This window comes from Aquarana catesbeiana, linkage group LG01 (genome assembly GCF_042186555.1).
Source record: "Aquarana catesbeiana isolate 2022-GZ linkage group LG01, ASM4218655v1, whole genome shotgun sequence".
NCBI lineage: Eukaryota > Metazoa > Chordata > Amphibia > Anura > Ranidae > Aquarana > Aquarana catesbeiana.
The window spans coordinates 240,608,525-240,625,340 of NC_133324.1; the positions used below are offsets into that span (position 1 = coordinate 240,608,525).

At 41.2% G+C, this 16,816-nt stretch overlaps 1 protein-coding gene across 2 annotated transcripts in view; it reads right to left on the reverse strand.

Annotated features, from left to right (window-relative positions):
* Positions 1 to 16,816, reverse strand: part of IFT81 (intraflagellar transport 81) — a 230,339-nt gene that overhangs the window by 30,682 nt on the left and 182,841 nt on the right. For both annotated transcript variants that reach the window (XM_073626490.1, XM_073626501.1), the window contains 3 exons: positions 11,431 to 11,517; positions 7,068 to 7,139; positions 6,907 to 6,992 (listed from right to left, as the gene is read on the reverse strand). In XM_073626490.1, coding sequence (XP_073482591.1) covers positions 6,907 to 6,992; positions 7,068 to 7,139; positions 11,431 to 11,517 — 245 coding nt within the window. The remainder of the gene's footprint in view (positions 1 to 6,906; positions 6,993 to 7,067; positions 7,140 to 11,430; positions 11,518 to 16,816) is intronic.

Here is a 16,816-nt window from a genome sequence, read left to right on the forward strand (position 1 = left end):
GCTATTGGCTACTGGCTATCAACTTCCTTATTTTAGTCCGGTGTACGTCATCACGTACGAATCTGTCGGACTTGTGTGATCGTGTGTAGGCAAGTCCGGTCATTAGAAAGTCCGTTTAAAGTCCGCCAAAAGTCCGTCGAAAGTCTGTCGGACAGGCTGTCGGACTTTTGTAGCCAAAAAGTCCGACCGTGGTACACCCCATTAGTTGCAATCACAAGCAAAGAGTTGTTAAAGCATGACTTTGTGATGTCGACTGGAGGGAACGGTGTAGGTGGATGGCCGGATCCTAGATCCTCATCTAATGGCACTATTTGCCTGGGCAACCCCCACCTCCATCCATATTTTCCTAATCACAATAAGCAAACATAACACATGGCTCATATGCAGACTCTATATCTGCATATGAGCCATGTGTCCAAGGTAACCTTTTGAGCACAGTGTGCTGAAAAATGTTTTCAAAGAAATTGAGCGTGCCGATTTTTTAACAAAAAAATGTTAACTTCACACTCTCAATTATGAAAAGGATTTTTTATAAAGTAAATGCTGTAAACTACTTGAGTAATAGTGACTAATTAACATCCTGCACTCTCATGCCTTAGATCGGCCCCAATTCCTGTACCTCCAGTCCTCAGATCAGCTCCAATTCCTGCACTTTCACACCTCAGATCACTTTACCCCCTGCAAATCTGTCCCCTCACTGTACTACCCTGCACATCTGCCCCACCTCTGTACCCCCTGCAAATCTGTCCCACCACTGTAACCCCCTGCACATTGCCCCACCACTGTACCACCCTGCTCTTCTGTCCCACCACTGTAAACCTCCTGCTCATCTGAACCAACAATGTACCCCCTTTCTCATCTGCCCCACCACTGTATCTCCCTGCACATCTGCTTCACCGCTGTACCCCCATGCTCTTCTGTCTCACCGCTGAACCACCTTCTCACCTGTCCTAACACTGAACTCATCTGCCCCACCAGTGTAACCCACTTTCTCTTCTGCCCCAGCACTGTTCCCCTGCTCTTCTGCCCCTCCACTGTTCCCCCTGCTCTTCTGCCCCACCACTGTAACCCTCTGCTCATCTGTCCCACTAATGCACCTCCCTTTCACATCTGCTCTAACACTGAACCCCCCCTGCTTAGCTTTTCCATCACTGTAACCCCCTGGACAACTGCCCCACCCCTGTACCCCCCTGCTCTTCTGCCCCACCAGTGTAACCCCCTTCTCATCTGTACCACCACTATAACCCCCTTCTCATCTGGTCCATCACTGATCCCCCCCTGCTACTCTGTCCTACCGCTGTAACCCCCTGCTCATCTGCCCCCTCACTGTAACCCCTTTGCTCTTCTGTCCCACCACCGAACCCCCTTCTCATCTCTTCCACCACCGTACCCTCCTGTTCTTCAGTCCCACGGCTAAACCCCCCCCTGCTCATCTGCCCCACCGCTCTACCCTCTTCTCATCTATGATATGCGTGATACGCAGAGTGGTGCAAGGAAGCAAAGATGAGACACATCTACCTGTCCTGGCACACTCATCCCCGCTGATCCACCTCTCGCATCCAGCCCACATGCTTGTATGTGATGTCACATACAAGGATCTGGAATGGATGCGCAATGATGAGTTCAGGTCAGGGGCATTTTCTGAAAGCAGTCGGCCTGTATGCAAGATCGAGCCCCCGCAGTTGAGAAAAAGTGTGGTGCTGTGCACCACAGCAAAACTGGGTGCAATTTTCATTGCGCTGAATACTGGCTGTGGCTTAAAGGGACACAGAGTGCAGGGGTTAAGTGACGCAAAGTTCAGGGGTCAGGTGTAAGTGACGCAGAGTTCAGAGATTGGGAGTAGGTGATGTAGAGGTTGGTAGTAGTAGATGATGCAGGGCTGTAGTCAGTAGTAAGTGACACATACACACAAACACACACACATATATAATTTATTTTTTTCAAGAAAGTTCCCAGAAGCTCAACAGTAATTCCACAAACTGTCACTTGATTGGGGTTTTCTCAATCACAGTTAAATCCCTTCTTTCTGAGATTGGTAATGGCAACCAAGCGAGTCATCTTCCTCCAGATGGTGGGTAGCGCTTGCAGGACTGTGACTGGCTTTGGCAGTGGCCAATCACAGTCCTCCTCCTCCTGGAAACAGGGACTGCTCCCCTAGCAGAACTGCACCCAATCTCTTCCTCATCACAAGAGCTGATGATCGCAGCTACAACAAAGTTAGTTAACCAATTAATGTTTCCTATTGTTTACAATGTGTGGGGGCACAGTGCCTCCCCCTCAGTACAAGTGCAGCATGGGGAATTGTGAGATTGGAATGCATTATCATCTCACTGACACCTCCCTGCACTGCTCTGCTGTTGTGGAGGGAGTCGGGTGCTGGCAAAAGAGGCTTTGCGTGCCGGGGGTTGCCTACCCCTGCTGTATATGGATCAACTCTACACTGACTGTTAAAGAGAACACCCCTACAGCAATGCCTGGATGAAAAACTGAACTAATAGGCACGTAGGGTAAAAGGTCTGTATGCATCTCAAGGTTTAATTTTTAATGGAGTGAACATTGGAGTTACAGTGGAGGAGTGTCGTAGCTGCCCAGGGACAGGAAGGGGAGGAAAAAAATAGTCGATTATAGCTGATTACAGATCTTCTGTTTTTTTTTTTTTAACAAATGTGCAGATCCCCTGTTTACATCACGTGATCAGCTGTCATTGGCTGACAGCTGATCATGTGGTAAGGGGCCAGGATTGGCCCCTTACTCCAATCTGTGATCAGCCAAGTCTCATTGACAGGCAGCTCATGCGTGGGAGGACATACATGGATGCCCTCCCGGCAATTAAGGCCTGGGCTGTAAATTTTTTTTGGCTATAGCGTGGGCAGGAGGTGGTTAGAAGGCTGGCCAGCCTTGTAATTCACTCACTTCTACCACCAGTCAATACCAAGCAAGTAAATATGCCTTTTTTCTGGTTACGTTTGTAGCTATATGTATTAACCCTTAAAGTGTTTGTTAACCCGTTTTTATAAGTCACTGCCAGCCTCTCTATTAGAGGCTGGCATAGCACACTATGTAAGTTGTTTTAAAAAACGAGCATTCTAAATATCGAATTTGAGCTGTCTTCAGGCCGGTCACATTACTCGTGGCCACTTTACAGCTCCGATGGGTGGCTTCTGCGGGAGGGGCTGTGATCTCCCCCTGACGTCACCTGGGGAGATCACGTGGCTGCTCATCTTCTCCCGCAGAAGCTCTGTCTCATAGCTGTAAAGCGGCCGCGAGTCACGTGACCAGCCTGAAGACAGCTCAAAATCGGCAATTGTTTTTTTTTAAACTTATATAGTGTGCTATGGCAGGGGCTGGCAGTGAAAATTTTAAGTTTTTTTTTTTTTTTTTAAATATAGCGGCGGGTGGGGGCGTAGATAGACACAGAGAGGGAGCTGACAGACTGGAATGAGGGGGTGAGGGGGAGGATGAGAGCAGAGGGGATAGCAGCGTATGATGCAGGGATGCACTCTGACCACAGTGGTCAGGGCTCAGCAGCCCTGATTTTCGAGGTCAGCGCAGAGAGGGCATACAGGAAATACAAGAAGCGGCAGGTTCAGGGAGGTTTTTTTTTTTTACAGTTTAGAGGGGGGCAGATTACACAGCACAAGCACTGTGCTGTGTAATCTGCTTTAAGGGACCAGGATCTGTATTTATTTTGGGTTAACAAACACTTTAAGGCAGCCATAGACAGATCAAAATTCGGCCGGTTCAGCAGAAACTGGCTGAATTCCGATATATCTATGGGCAGGCTGGTTGTACTGAAGTTGGACTAAAAGGATTCCTCCTAACTTCCAAGTCTTTGTTTGTCTGTTATATGGGTCCTGACCAGATCCCTTGGGCTGGAGCACCCCATCCCCTCACCATTACCTCTAATTAGTGTCCACCTGAGTTATAGGAGAAGTCCTTTTAGTTCTCCCATAAAGAGGAGTGTATTTCTCCCATGGTTGAGAAGCAGGATCTTTCATTCTATGAATAGTGTAGGACCCACTGATAATAGGGTACTTTGACACAGTAGTGGGCTTAAGCACTGTATGGCCATATGGTGTGACCAAATCCCCATATTTTTGCTTATTTGCTTAATTTGTTCAGGTGCTTTAAATAGCCTTGCACAGTTTAAATGTAATTTTTGTATGTGTGTGCTGTAATCTTTTGTTCTGTTTGTATGGTCTTATAGCAGCACCATCTTTAATGAAATGCATTTTTTAGGGTGTGCCCCCAAGTCTTTGTTAGTCTAAAAATTCTGACACGATTTACTGTGCAAGCATGGCCAGTAGTAGGGAGATTTCGGGGCTGTCAACATTGCAGCATGCCATGGCTCTAAGATCAAGTTAAGCATGCATTCAGGGTGATAGAGGATGGGCTAAAGGGGTATTAAACCCAAAACCAAAAAGGTTATATACAGCAGCTTACCATTCACTAAATATGGTGGCTGCATTAATTGTATTTTTTAGGCTTCTTTCCCATGTTTTCACCTACTGATCTGGCCAGTAACACGTCTTGTATTAGGGTGCCTACATTTTGGATGTATGCCTTTGGACAGCAGCACTGTCAGTCTGAGGGAGGCGAGTGTTGGATGTACTAGCAGATTTAGATATACTAACAAACTGAAACCAAAGTGCAGCTAACACTTTATAAGCAGTTACAGCAACAGTTTGTTCCTTTTGGGATAAAGGTTTTGCATAAATAAATAAAAGCTGATCACTGTAAGCACCCATCAGTGTTAAATGGTTTATCTCAACCCTCTAACTGCTACATCTGCACGATAGATTGCTCTGTTGAAAAACAACAGACTTACTGGCTAGAACACTGGGTGAAAATAAAATAAAGAAAGCCTTAAAAATAAATTTAATGCAGCCACCACATCTAATAACTGGTAAATATAATACATGTTTTGCTTTTGGGTTTAATACCACTTTAACTGTAGGTCAAGGATGTTGGGTAGGAGGATCACAGAAAGTGTACTTATTTTTCAAAAACCATTAAAATAATATGAAATACACAGTGAGCTAAATGTTTAAAACTTGGAATGACAAACACAGTGCTGGCCAACACTTCAAACCATCAGACTTTAGACTTCTTGATAATACGCATCATTACAATGGCAACTGGAATTGTACAGGTTGCTAATGGCAATGTTTCCACTTTCTGTACTTATTACACTTGAGTTACACAGTATTTTGGTACAGAGATCGAGGTTTCCGGCCACTGCCCCATTCATGTTTCCCATATGAATTCTTCGTTTTATTTACAATTGTAAATCATGCCATATACTATCCATTATATCCACAACCCCTTCACATCTTTAGCCACTATATATAGCAAAACTAGGAAGATCTATGTTGTATAATATGACTGTGGAACAAGTAGTTCGGACAATCTGTTGTGGTATTATTTAGATTTCTTGTATTACTATTTATAATTCTGACCGCGGAAAGAATGCCTCATAGATTCAAAAATGTTCTAAATTTAGATACCAAAATACACAGTTCACAGTCTGTCAGTGCTCACATGATGGATGCATTTTTATAATGGAAAATTTGAAGTCACATTAGAAATTAGATCAATTTTAATCTTGATAACTACCGGTATATGAAATTGTCTTTTATGTGGTCTTAAGTGAAACTTTAACATACACGTGAATTGAGACTAAAAATGATTCGAAAATGAGACACAAAATAAAAAATACGTCTATAGCTACGCTCCGTAGTTTAAATAGCCAGTGCACTCACAACTGAACTTCTCTGGTTTTTCGTAGAAGCTGAAGACTTAAACCACCTGATGATTTCATACATCTCCCAGGGACTCTAATGGTGTATTTCTCTGTGCTTGGAGCAGTTGGAACACACAAAGATTGAGGGGAAATCCCAATCACTCAATTGTGATAGGGAGATCTTCTTGGTGGAGACATCTAAAAGGTCTGGGGCTAACTTAATCCATCAGGCTCCACAAATAAATATCACTTTTGGGTAAACTGTCCCTTTAAAGTAATCAATTTAACTTGGAAACGACCAAGTAAAGCTTGTTAAAAATATATGGGAATTTATTTGGATTGATGTACAGTATATGAACCTTATTCACCAGTACTTGTTTAGAAGAGGTTAATACTACATATTGTTGCATTATCGCATTGTTCTTTTGTGCAGTCAGATATAAAGGTAGGGTGGGTTCTATGTTTCAGTAGCACCTTCTCATGACTTGTTCCCTCAGTCTATGTTCAGCTGCATCATGTAGATTCCACAGACCCCGTTAAACCCCTCCGTTATCTTTCTACTTGAACCAATTAGGCCATGATGTGCATAACATTACCGTACATACTTTGAGAGCACTTATTTTTTTTAAATTACAATTCAGGTCTTTTTGTAAAATATATAATTTTAATTAAAGAGTTATTAGACTTTTTCTACATACCCATATGCTAAACCATTATTCTCTTGCTAATGAGGTCTAAAAGACCTAAAAAGTAATGTTCTTGGATTAGTGTTTTTATTGAGAATAGTCTTTGTGCTGGTACATTTACATAAATGACTTCCAATGCAGAAAAATGCATTTATCCAGAGGAAAATATATTACAGCTAAAAAAATATATATATAAATGAATCCTACTGTAAATGATGGCTCCTTTATTTCTAACTTAAGAATTTATATTACAACCTGTTTAGGGTTTTTCGCTATAGAACAAATCCCAGGCTATCATTATTAATGTACAAAGGGATCTGATCACAGTAAATCTTTACACTATTAAAGTATAAGGTTCAATTTAAACATGTTAGGGAAAACAGTATCAAATGCACATTAATAGCACAACCATGTATATGATGCTCCATTCATTTATGTATCTAAAACCAAAATATGAAGAGGGTTAATTAAACAAACCTGAGAGCTTTCTTCCTTTCCTGAGCATCTGGAGAGACATAGGCCTTCATCTCATCGGCTGCCCGTTGTATCTGTACTTCAGCAATCTAATAAATAATATAGGGTAACTACATGTGTCCATAATCACAGAAATTAATTTTAACAAGCAGACACTTTCTAACCTTTTTTATTAAGTTTATGTAATGATATTGACTCTCTCCTTGACTGCACTCCTCCTGAAGACCTCGGACTTCCTATGATAGGATAATAGTGAGGGTTAGAAAAAAAGATACAGTACAATTGTCCACAGAAGTAAACCACTACTTCATGAATAAAGTTCAGTCGGTGACATGCTAACCAGGATCTGTGCTAAAGTCCTTCATTTTAATCTGAGTGATTGCAGGGAGATTTAGCAGGCCTTTCCAAATGCGTATAGCACATATTTAGCCTTCTGATACAAAGTTCTGTGAAAACCTAGTCTCTGTATGTCAGGCAATATTTAGTATGCAGGGTAGCTTTAGGCTGGGTTCACACATGTCCGGTGCAAATTGTATATCTGTTCTCACTGCAAATAATAAAATTAAAAATAAAAAAAATAATAAAATAATAAAAAAGCATTCGTTCATGGGTTCAGGTGAATTTTTGATGCAGTTCTGATGCAAATTTTCAAGCCTCAGGACCTGATATTTGTCAAAGCTGCATTTTCAGTGCTGGCCAATACATAGTAGATAAAGGGTGTAGACTCCTGTAGTAGGAGAGCAATCCATGCTGAAATCCTGAACAGAATCCTGAACTGAATCCCGAACACAACTGAACACTTGTGCACTTCAGTAGCGTTCCCATAGAACTCAATGAACCCAGAATTCACACCTGAACGGCACAGCAGTGCTCAGAAAACACACAGGACTCTTTATAGTTGCACTGCAGATGCACCACATATATTTGAACAGCTTCAATGGAAATCAATGTTATTTCACATCAAATCATTCAAAACGCATCCAATTTGCATATACAGTGGGGATCGAAAGTTTGGGCACCCCAGGTAAAAATGTGTATTAATGTGCATAACGAAGCCAAGGAAAGATGGAAAAATCTCCAAATGACATCAAATTACAGATTAGACATTCTTATAATATGTCAAAAAAAGTTCGATTTTATTTCCATCATTTACACTTTCAAAATTACAGAAAACAAAAAAATTGCATCTGCAAAAGTTTGGGCACCCTGCAGAATTTATAGCATGCACTGTTTTCTGTAATTTTGAAAGTGTAAATGATGGAAATAAAATCTAACTTTTTTTGACATATTATAAGAATGTCTAATCTGTAATTTGATGCCATTTGGAGATTCTTCCATCTTTCCTTGGCTTCGTTATGCACATTAATACACATTTTTACCTGGGGTGCCCAAACTTTCGATCCCCACTGTACAGTATCTCACAAAAGTCCCAGTGGAGACACTGATAGCAATAAAAACTAACCGTACACCCCTCACATTTTTGTAAATATTTAATTATATCTTTTCATTTGACAACACTGAAGAAATTACACTTTGCTACAATGTAAAGTAAAGTAGTGAGTGTACAGCTTGTATAACAATGTAAATTTGCTGTCCACTCAAAATAACTCAACACACAGCCGTTAATGTCTAAACCGCTGGCAACAAAAGTAGTACACCCCTTAGTGAAAATGTCCAAATTGGGCCCAATTAGCCATTTCCACTCCCCGGTGTCATGTGTGTCATTCCTTAGTATTACAAGGTCTCAGGTGTGAATGGGGAGCAGGTGTGTTAAATTTGATGTTATCACTCTCACTCTCTCATACTGGTCACTGGAAGTTCAACATGGCACCTCATAGCAAAGAACTCTCTGAGGATCTGAAAAAAAGAATTGTTGCTCTACATAAAGATGGCCTAGGCTATAAGAAGATTGCCAAGACCCTGAAACTGAGCTGCAGCATTAACAGGACAGGTTCCACTCAGAACAGGCCTCGTTGTGGTTGACCAAAGAAGTTGAGTGCACGTGTTCAGCATCATATCCAGAGGTTGTCTTTGGGAAATAAACGTATGAGTGCTGCCGGCATTGCTGCAGAGGTTGAAGGGGTGGGGGGGTCAGCCTGTCAGTGCTCAGACCATACGCTGCACACTGCATCAAATTGGTCTGCACGGTTGTTGTCCCAGAAGGAAGCCTCTTCTAAAGATGATGCAAAAGAAAGCCTGCAAACAGTTAGCTGAAGACAAGCAGACTAAGGACATGGATAACTGGAACCATGTCCTGTGGTCTGATGAGACCAAGATAAACTTATTTGGTTCCGATGGTGTCAAGCAGGTGAAGAGTACAAAGACAAGTGTATCATGCCTACAGTCAAGCATGGTGGTGGGAGTGTCATGGTCTGGGGCTGCATGAGTGCTCCCGACACTAGGGAGCTACATTTCATTGAGGGAATCATGAATGCAAACATGTACTGTGACATACTGAAGCAGAGAATGATCCCCTCACTTTGAAGACTGGGCCGCAGGGTAGCATTCCCACATGATAACAACCCCAAACACACCTCCAAGACGATCATTTGCCTTGCTAAAGAAGTGGAGGGTAAAGGTGATGTACTAGCCAAGCATGTCTCCAGACCTAAACCCTATTGAGCATCTGTGGGGCATCCTCAAACAGAAGGTGGAGGAGCGCAAGGTCTCTAACATCCACCAGCTCTGTGATGTCATCATGGAGAAGTGCAAGAGGACTCCAGTGGGAACCTGTGAAGCCCTTGTGAACTCCATGGCCAAGAGGGTTAGGGCAGTGCTGGAAAATAATGGTGGCCACAGAAAACATTGACACTTTGTGCCTAATTTGGACATTTTCACTTAAGGGTGTACTCACTTTTGTTGCCAGTGTGTTGAGTTATTGTGAGGGAACAGCAAATCTACACTGTTATACAAGCTGTACACTCACTACTTTACATTGTAGCAATGTGTCATTTCTTTAGTGTTGTCACATGAAAAGATATAATAAAATATTTACAAAAATGTGAGATACTGTATGTGAACTGAACCTTAAAGCTGGGTTCAGACATGTCCGGCTGCGGTTTGCAGTCCGATGTGGTTTTGTTCACCGGTTCAGGTGCAAATTTGTACTTGAATTTGCACCTAAACCAGACCCATAATCCCACAGGACCCATTTTAGAAATGGACCGTGAGCGCCCTGGACATGTGAAAACCGGCCCAATTGAAAGCCGGTCTGATTCACAGATTACGTGAATCAGGCTTTCAATTCACTAATATATGTAAACCGAGCCTAAAATTTTATAACACACAGTAGATGCAAACTAGTAAGTTCTTTTTATTTAAAATCATACAAGTACAATGAATACAGATTATTTTCCCTTGTGCCTTGACCTTGCATACATGATAATAAAGTACCTGCACTATTATTTTCAACTTTTGAATCTTAGAAACTAAAACATTTCACAGGTGGGAGATAGAGTCTTTAGATATAAGAAAGAAACTAATATGATATGTGCATTAATTAATTGTATCCAATAACTTTTTTAGGGTGACTATACTGCCACCATCTGTTCTTTTATTGGCTGCTTTGGGTTAGTGTGCAACCAAGCTTTTTCTGCTTAATTTTTAGACCCCTGTGTGAACAGGCGCCTCCGTTGTACAGATTATGCCTGCTCAGTGGGGGATAGCTTTGCCGATACCCGCTGATACCCAATGAGCAGGCAGATGACAGGTCTGTCTCCACTCACTGTGCAGAGCAGAGATGGACCCAGTCCCGCTCTCCTCTATGGGGAAATCAGGTGAAAACAGACCGTCTGTCTGTTTTCATCAGATCATATCCAATCCGATCTGCCAGATGGATGGAAAATAGGACCACCATCTGTCTGTATTTTGCAGACAGGATTGGATCGGATAGTGGCGGATGTCAGCGGACATGTCACCGCTGAGACTGGAGGGTCTGATCAGGTCTGCCTGAAAAACTGACCCGATCAGACAACCCGTGTGAAAGGGGCCTTAATGTTATCTATTATATAAAGATATATAATATCTAAAAAATATATTTTAGTTTTGGGAGGAAAACTGTAGGTTCAGTCATCTAATGTGCTATAATATCTCTGAGGAACTCAATGCAGTAAGCTTGCTTCTAGGTCAGATTGTGATGTTGCACAGTCACCGATGGATTTCTCAATTATTCTACATTCTGAAGGAAGCAAGGCACTAATATTTTCATTAGTAATGAACCTTTGCGGACGGGCAAAGCTGGGAACTCTGGTGGGAAGATCTTGACAGTGGAGTACTCAGGATAAATAAAAAATTAGTGAGAGATTCAATTCACAACCATCCATTCAAAGCTAGATTTAATAATAAAGCTAGTGACTATAAAGAAACAGATGAAAATAAACAATGCTATGATTCACACATAATGAGCCTTTAAATATTTCACCGATGGGATACTTGAATCACATCTTTATGCACAATTTAAAAGGGCTGCACATGCTTTCGGGGCAAAGAGGACTCCTGTTTATTGGAATTAGTTAAACAAAATGTTACCTGCTCTAGCTTGGAGCAGTTACTTTCCAGGCCAGCCGCACAGCTGTCGTATTGCGCTTTCTTTTCATCATGCTCTTGGGTCAGCTCCTAATGTGAAAAGGGCAAAGATTCATGTCAGCAAGTTGTGTGATACCTCAGCACATGGCACAGAGAGTTCCTGTCAGTCAGCGGCTTGAGCCTGTCATCTTGGCACACAGAGTGTCGCATACTTCAACTTAGCAGATGTGTATCATTCCACTTTCACACATGGCTGGGGAAGGGGGGACACGGGTGCTGTCTGATGCCTCAGACTGACATATGGCACAGTATAATAAACCATTGCACCAGTTTTCTGCAAAACAGTGACTATTGCTGAGAAGTCCAATATGTTGGGTTCCAAATGAATAACATCGCTCTATCTGCCAAACACACAAGCTGTGATTACACTTTTGATAGATGTGTCACCTAATTGCAAGATTTTAATTGCAATTAATGACTATTTATTATAGAGTACTTATTCATCAACACGAAGTGGAGGCACTTGAGTACTGACACATGATAGTCCGTACATCTGCACAATTCGGATTAATGGGGTTTATCTGTGGTAAGGAAGAAGAGAAAAAAAAAAGGTTTATTTTACCTTACCAATCCGGTCTCTTCTTTCATTTTCTAAACTGGTCCAGATAGCAACAGCTTGAACCTGATTATTGTGGGCAGAGCAGACTCGTGTTTCCTCAAGTAACTTAAAGCGGTAGTAAACCAAAAACCAAAAATGTAACATACCGCAGCTTACCAATTATCAGATGTGGTGGTTGCATTCGTTTTCATTTTAGGCTTTTTTCCCCTCTGATTCACCTGGTGATCTGACCAGCACCACACCTTCTGTATTGGAGTGCTTCTACCTTTGGACATCAACATTCTTAATCTGGGGGGGGGGGGAGCGAGTATTGGATGTACTAGCAGATTTAGATTAGACTAACAAATTGAGGCCAAACTCCAGTTTGCACTTTATAAGCAGTTACAGAAACAGTTTTTTTTTACTTTTAGGATAAAGGTTTTACACAAATAAATAAAGGTAATCATTGTAAGCATCCCTGTCAGTGGTAAATGGTTTGTCTCATCCCTCTAACTTTAACATCGACAAGGGAGCTTGTTCTGTTGAAAAACAACAGACTTACTGGGCGGATCACCAGGTAAAAAAGGAGAGAAAGCCTAAAAAAAAAGGAAATAATGCAGCCACCAGTTCTAAGAATCGGCAAGCTGCAATGTAATAAATTTGCTTTTGTGTTTAATACTTCTTTAAGGGCTTGCTCACACCATACCTGCATGGAAATTGATGGGAAAACAGCGCAGATTTCACTTGCAGGGACATGACTTTACTTCAGTTTTCATGCAGGTTTCAGTCAGTTTTTATGCACGTTAACATCAATTTTCATGTGCATCAGCTATGTGCCCTATTCACACCAATGTTGATGTCACGTCAATTTTTTTTTCCTGTGTAGAAAACTGCATACACATTGCATATTCCTGCACACAAAAAATCAGCACATTGTGGTGTGAACAGGGCACATAGAGAAACATTGTTTTTTTTTTTGTTTTTTGTGCGCTTGCAGAACACATGCAGAAAAACGGACATCTCTGCATCATGGTGTGAACGAGGCCTAAAAAACTTGTGACTTTTTTTTACTTAATTCTGGTAGAAAAGTGTGATATTCTTCTCTTAAAATCCTGGTGTCCCATGATAATTTTCAGAGCAGCAGAGGCCTCTGACAACGAAAATTAGTATAAACCTTAAAGTGGACCTGAATTTTTAAAAGCAAAGACCCCTTCAGTTTCAGTTAATCCAGGCACCATGGGGAAGGGGGGAGGATTTGTCTCGCAATATATTTTGGGAATGTCCTAGACTCCATGGGTTTTGGATGACAGTTAGAACTGTGGCCTAGAGATTTACAGACTTTCTGATATTGTTCGATCCAGCTTTCCTTCTTCTCCAGCACAATACATTCCCTTGCAAACCAACAAAAAAAAAAAACTACTTATTCATCTAATCAACACAGCCTGCAGTCCTGTGTTGTAGCATCAGCCAGAGCCCCCCAGCACTAGCACAAGGTTTTGTCAGGATCACGGACATTAAAAAATATGGAAGTTTTACTTCAATGTTGAGAGGGACAGCACATGCCTTCGGACAAAGATGGTTCTACTGGCTGGAATTTGTGTCCACTCCAGAGTGTAGAATACTTTTCTTCATGTGAGTAGAGTAAAAAAATGATTCCCTGCTGGCCATGGCCTTTAAGACTTTGTAGAGTCCAGACCCCACTCCCTACAACCCCCCGCCCCACCATCCTAATGTATGTATCTCTTATTCCAACCCATATCTCTCCCTACCTAGCTAACTCTCCTCTCATCCCATATATCTCCATTCCCCCTTTCAGTAAATCTGCCTCCCCATGCAGGGACAGATATGCCCACGATTCTTCCTGTAGTATACCCATAACATTTTGGAGTGAGATCGAATGATGTCACTAGTGTTTTGATCACATTTCTCCTTACTAGGGAAAAGAAATCTGTGCACATAGACTCGCAGTGCAAGGATTTCCCTGCCTATGCTTAATTCACTCTATCAATCTGTGCTTTCCCCATCTCCTCTGCAACTTACTGAATATTTCACCCCAGTCATCAGAGGGGCAGCTCTGACACGAGGAAGGAAAGCCAGGCCCCTCTACTATGACTGCCTCCACAGGGAGACCTAGTGTGGAAAAAAACATGGTAAGTCAGTAATAGGGAAGAGATCAGATGCAAGAAGCCTACAGGCAATACCGATGACCAGTCTTTTGTCCTCCACTTGCATTCTTTTGGCACAGCTTCCACAGTATGGTCACCTTTAAAATGTAACTGTTCACCAATGCCTGCAAGTCTTGTGTTGTACTTAATTCAGGGCGATGTTACCCACCAAGCCACCAAAAAATTTTCTGAGCCGAGTATAATCATGCAAAGTTACACTTTTCTCAATACTATGCAGCGTTCATACTCCATGCTCCAGTTACACTTTAAACTCAAATAAACTTTTAATTTAAATCAACTAAACAAATTCAAGGTCCATCAAAACAAAAGCTGTTTAAAATCCTACTTTTCGTTTTCTGCCTCAACCCTAGTAAAAAAAGCCTGAACCCCTGCCCAAATGCTGCAGAGAAAAAAAACGGTCTCTGTATGTAAGCAGTGGTCTCTTTGCAGAGGTCTGACCTCTGATCTCTTATGTTTAGTAGGTAACATGAACTTTGCTGATTGCAGGTCCAACTGAACAGGGGGTGTTGTCAGGCCTTTGCAGAGAACCAACACTGCTTCCACACAGAGAGCAAGGATCCTTCTCTACAGCCTGGGTTATGGGGTTAGTTGTTGGGCAGAGGTTATAAACTAAGTTCTAACGCTAGGGGTTAAGTGTTGGGAAAAGTTATAAGTTAAGTGCGACTGCTCCTTCATTGTCCAATAACAAAATTTTTATTTTCCCACGCAGTGGGGCTGTGCCCGCACTGCATGGCTTAACTGCTAATTTTTGTCTAGGGGACTGTAGAGCGGAGATATGCTTACCTAATCCGCCAATCCTCCGGGCGTAAGATCAGTTCCCGATGCTCCTGCCCCCCCCCCCGCACGCTGGCAGTCTTGCTGACATCATCTCACCCATAGGCTGGCCCTGGACGTGAGGACGGCAGGAATAATAGCCCTAGACATGGGGGAGAGTGGTTTTCCAGGGGATCAAAGGATCGGCAAGTATAGCCGATCAGTTAACCTATGCATTGCGGCCATAGCCCCACTGCATGGGAGAACCATCTTTTGTCATGGAGTTCTGCTTTAAAGGGAAACTATAAAGGATTTGAGTCAGTTCTACTTTGGTCATTTTGTTTTAGGTTTATATGTTTTTAAACTGTTATTTTATATATGTTTTATCTCATGAAATATTTAATACACAACAAAAGATTCCCAGAGTACTATGGCTTAGCTAAAAAGACATTATAGCAGATACTGCTTGCTTTGCAGCTCCTTATTTCCTGTTCTGACAACTTGTTGACTTCTGAGTACATCAATGAAGCCAACTTAGAGTGTGGAAAAAACAGAGCTCCACCTGCTGAAAAGCAGAACTAAATATATATATGTGTTATCCGTTAAAAAAAAAAAAAGATTATATAATTTTATATATATATATTTATATATATATATAAATTCACATTTTTCTAAAAAAAAAAAAATACAATTCTAGTTCTGGCCATAACAGCCTAAATAAAACATATCCTATTCATTTAGAAATCCCTTTAAGCTGTCACCACTTTAAATGTAAAAATTCCTATTCAGTTCATGTAAAACTGTAGCGAAAATGTAATTCATATTAGGAAGGCACTGCATTAAGAGTTCCTTTCAATAATTATGTGAAAATGCAGAGTCATTTATGCTTTTTTACATATTTAGATAATTATTTTAATAACTACAATAATTCATAATAATGAGAAGATGTTAGTTATGTTTAAATCTTTTAAGTAACTTACAAATGTGTATTTTCAAAATTTTCATAAACCATTCTGCCTTCACTTAGATAGAGCTAGATATGCCCCAAAGTAACTTTTAAAAACTAAACACATGCCAAAAAATGCAAGTGCTGACAAATTTGTGCTGTAACTGTGTCTAGTTTACATAAAGGTAGATAATGTTTTCCTAAAATAGGAAATACAGGGTAGGTCCATCCAGCTGTATTTGTAAGGGAAAAAAAATCATTGCTACATACACCTGCCATACTGCTTTAGATTTCAAACAATTATGTTAGCCTTATAGTTCCTGGTTTTCATTTACATCTAACTGTTCTGGCTACCGCTATTGCCTGCAGGGTTTATGTAAGGCCATTATAATGAAACTTTATATTCTGGCTACTGGATGGGGTAATATCTGTATTGATAGTATGCAGTATTTAACCACTTCCCATCCGGGTCAATTCTGGCACTTCACTCCTACATGTAAAAATCATATTTTTTTTCTAGAAAATTACTCATAACCCCCAAACATTATATATGTTTTTTTAGCTGAGACCCTAGGGAATAAAATGGCGGTCATTGCAACTTTTTATGTCACACGGTATTTGCGCAGCGATTTTTCAAATGTTTCATGATTTAAAAAAGAACAAAACGGTAAAGTTAGCCCAATTTATTTTGTATAATCTGAAAGATGATGTTACGCTGAGTAAATAGATACCCAACATGTGACGCTTTAAAATTACGCACACTCATGGAATGGCGCCAAACTTTGGTACTTAAAAATCTTCATAGGCGACGCGTTAACATCTTTTACAGGTTACTGGTTTAGCGTTACAGAGGAGGTCTTGGGCTAGAAATGTTGCTCTTGCTCTAATGCATGCAGCGATACTTGA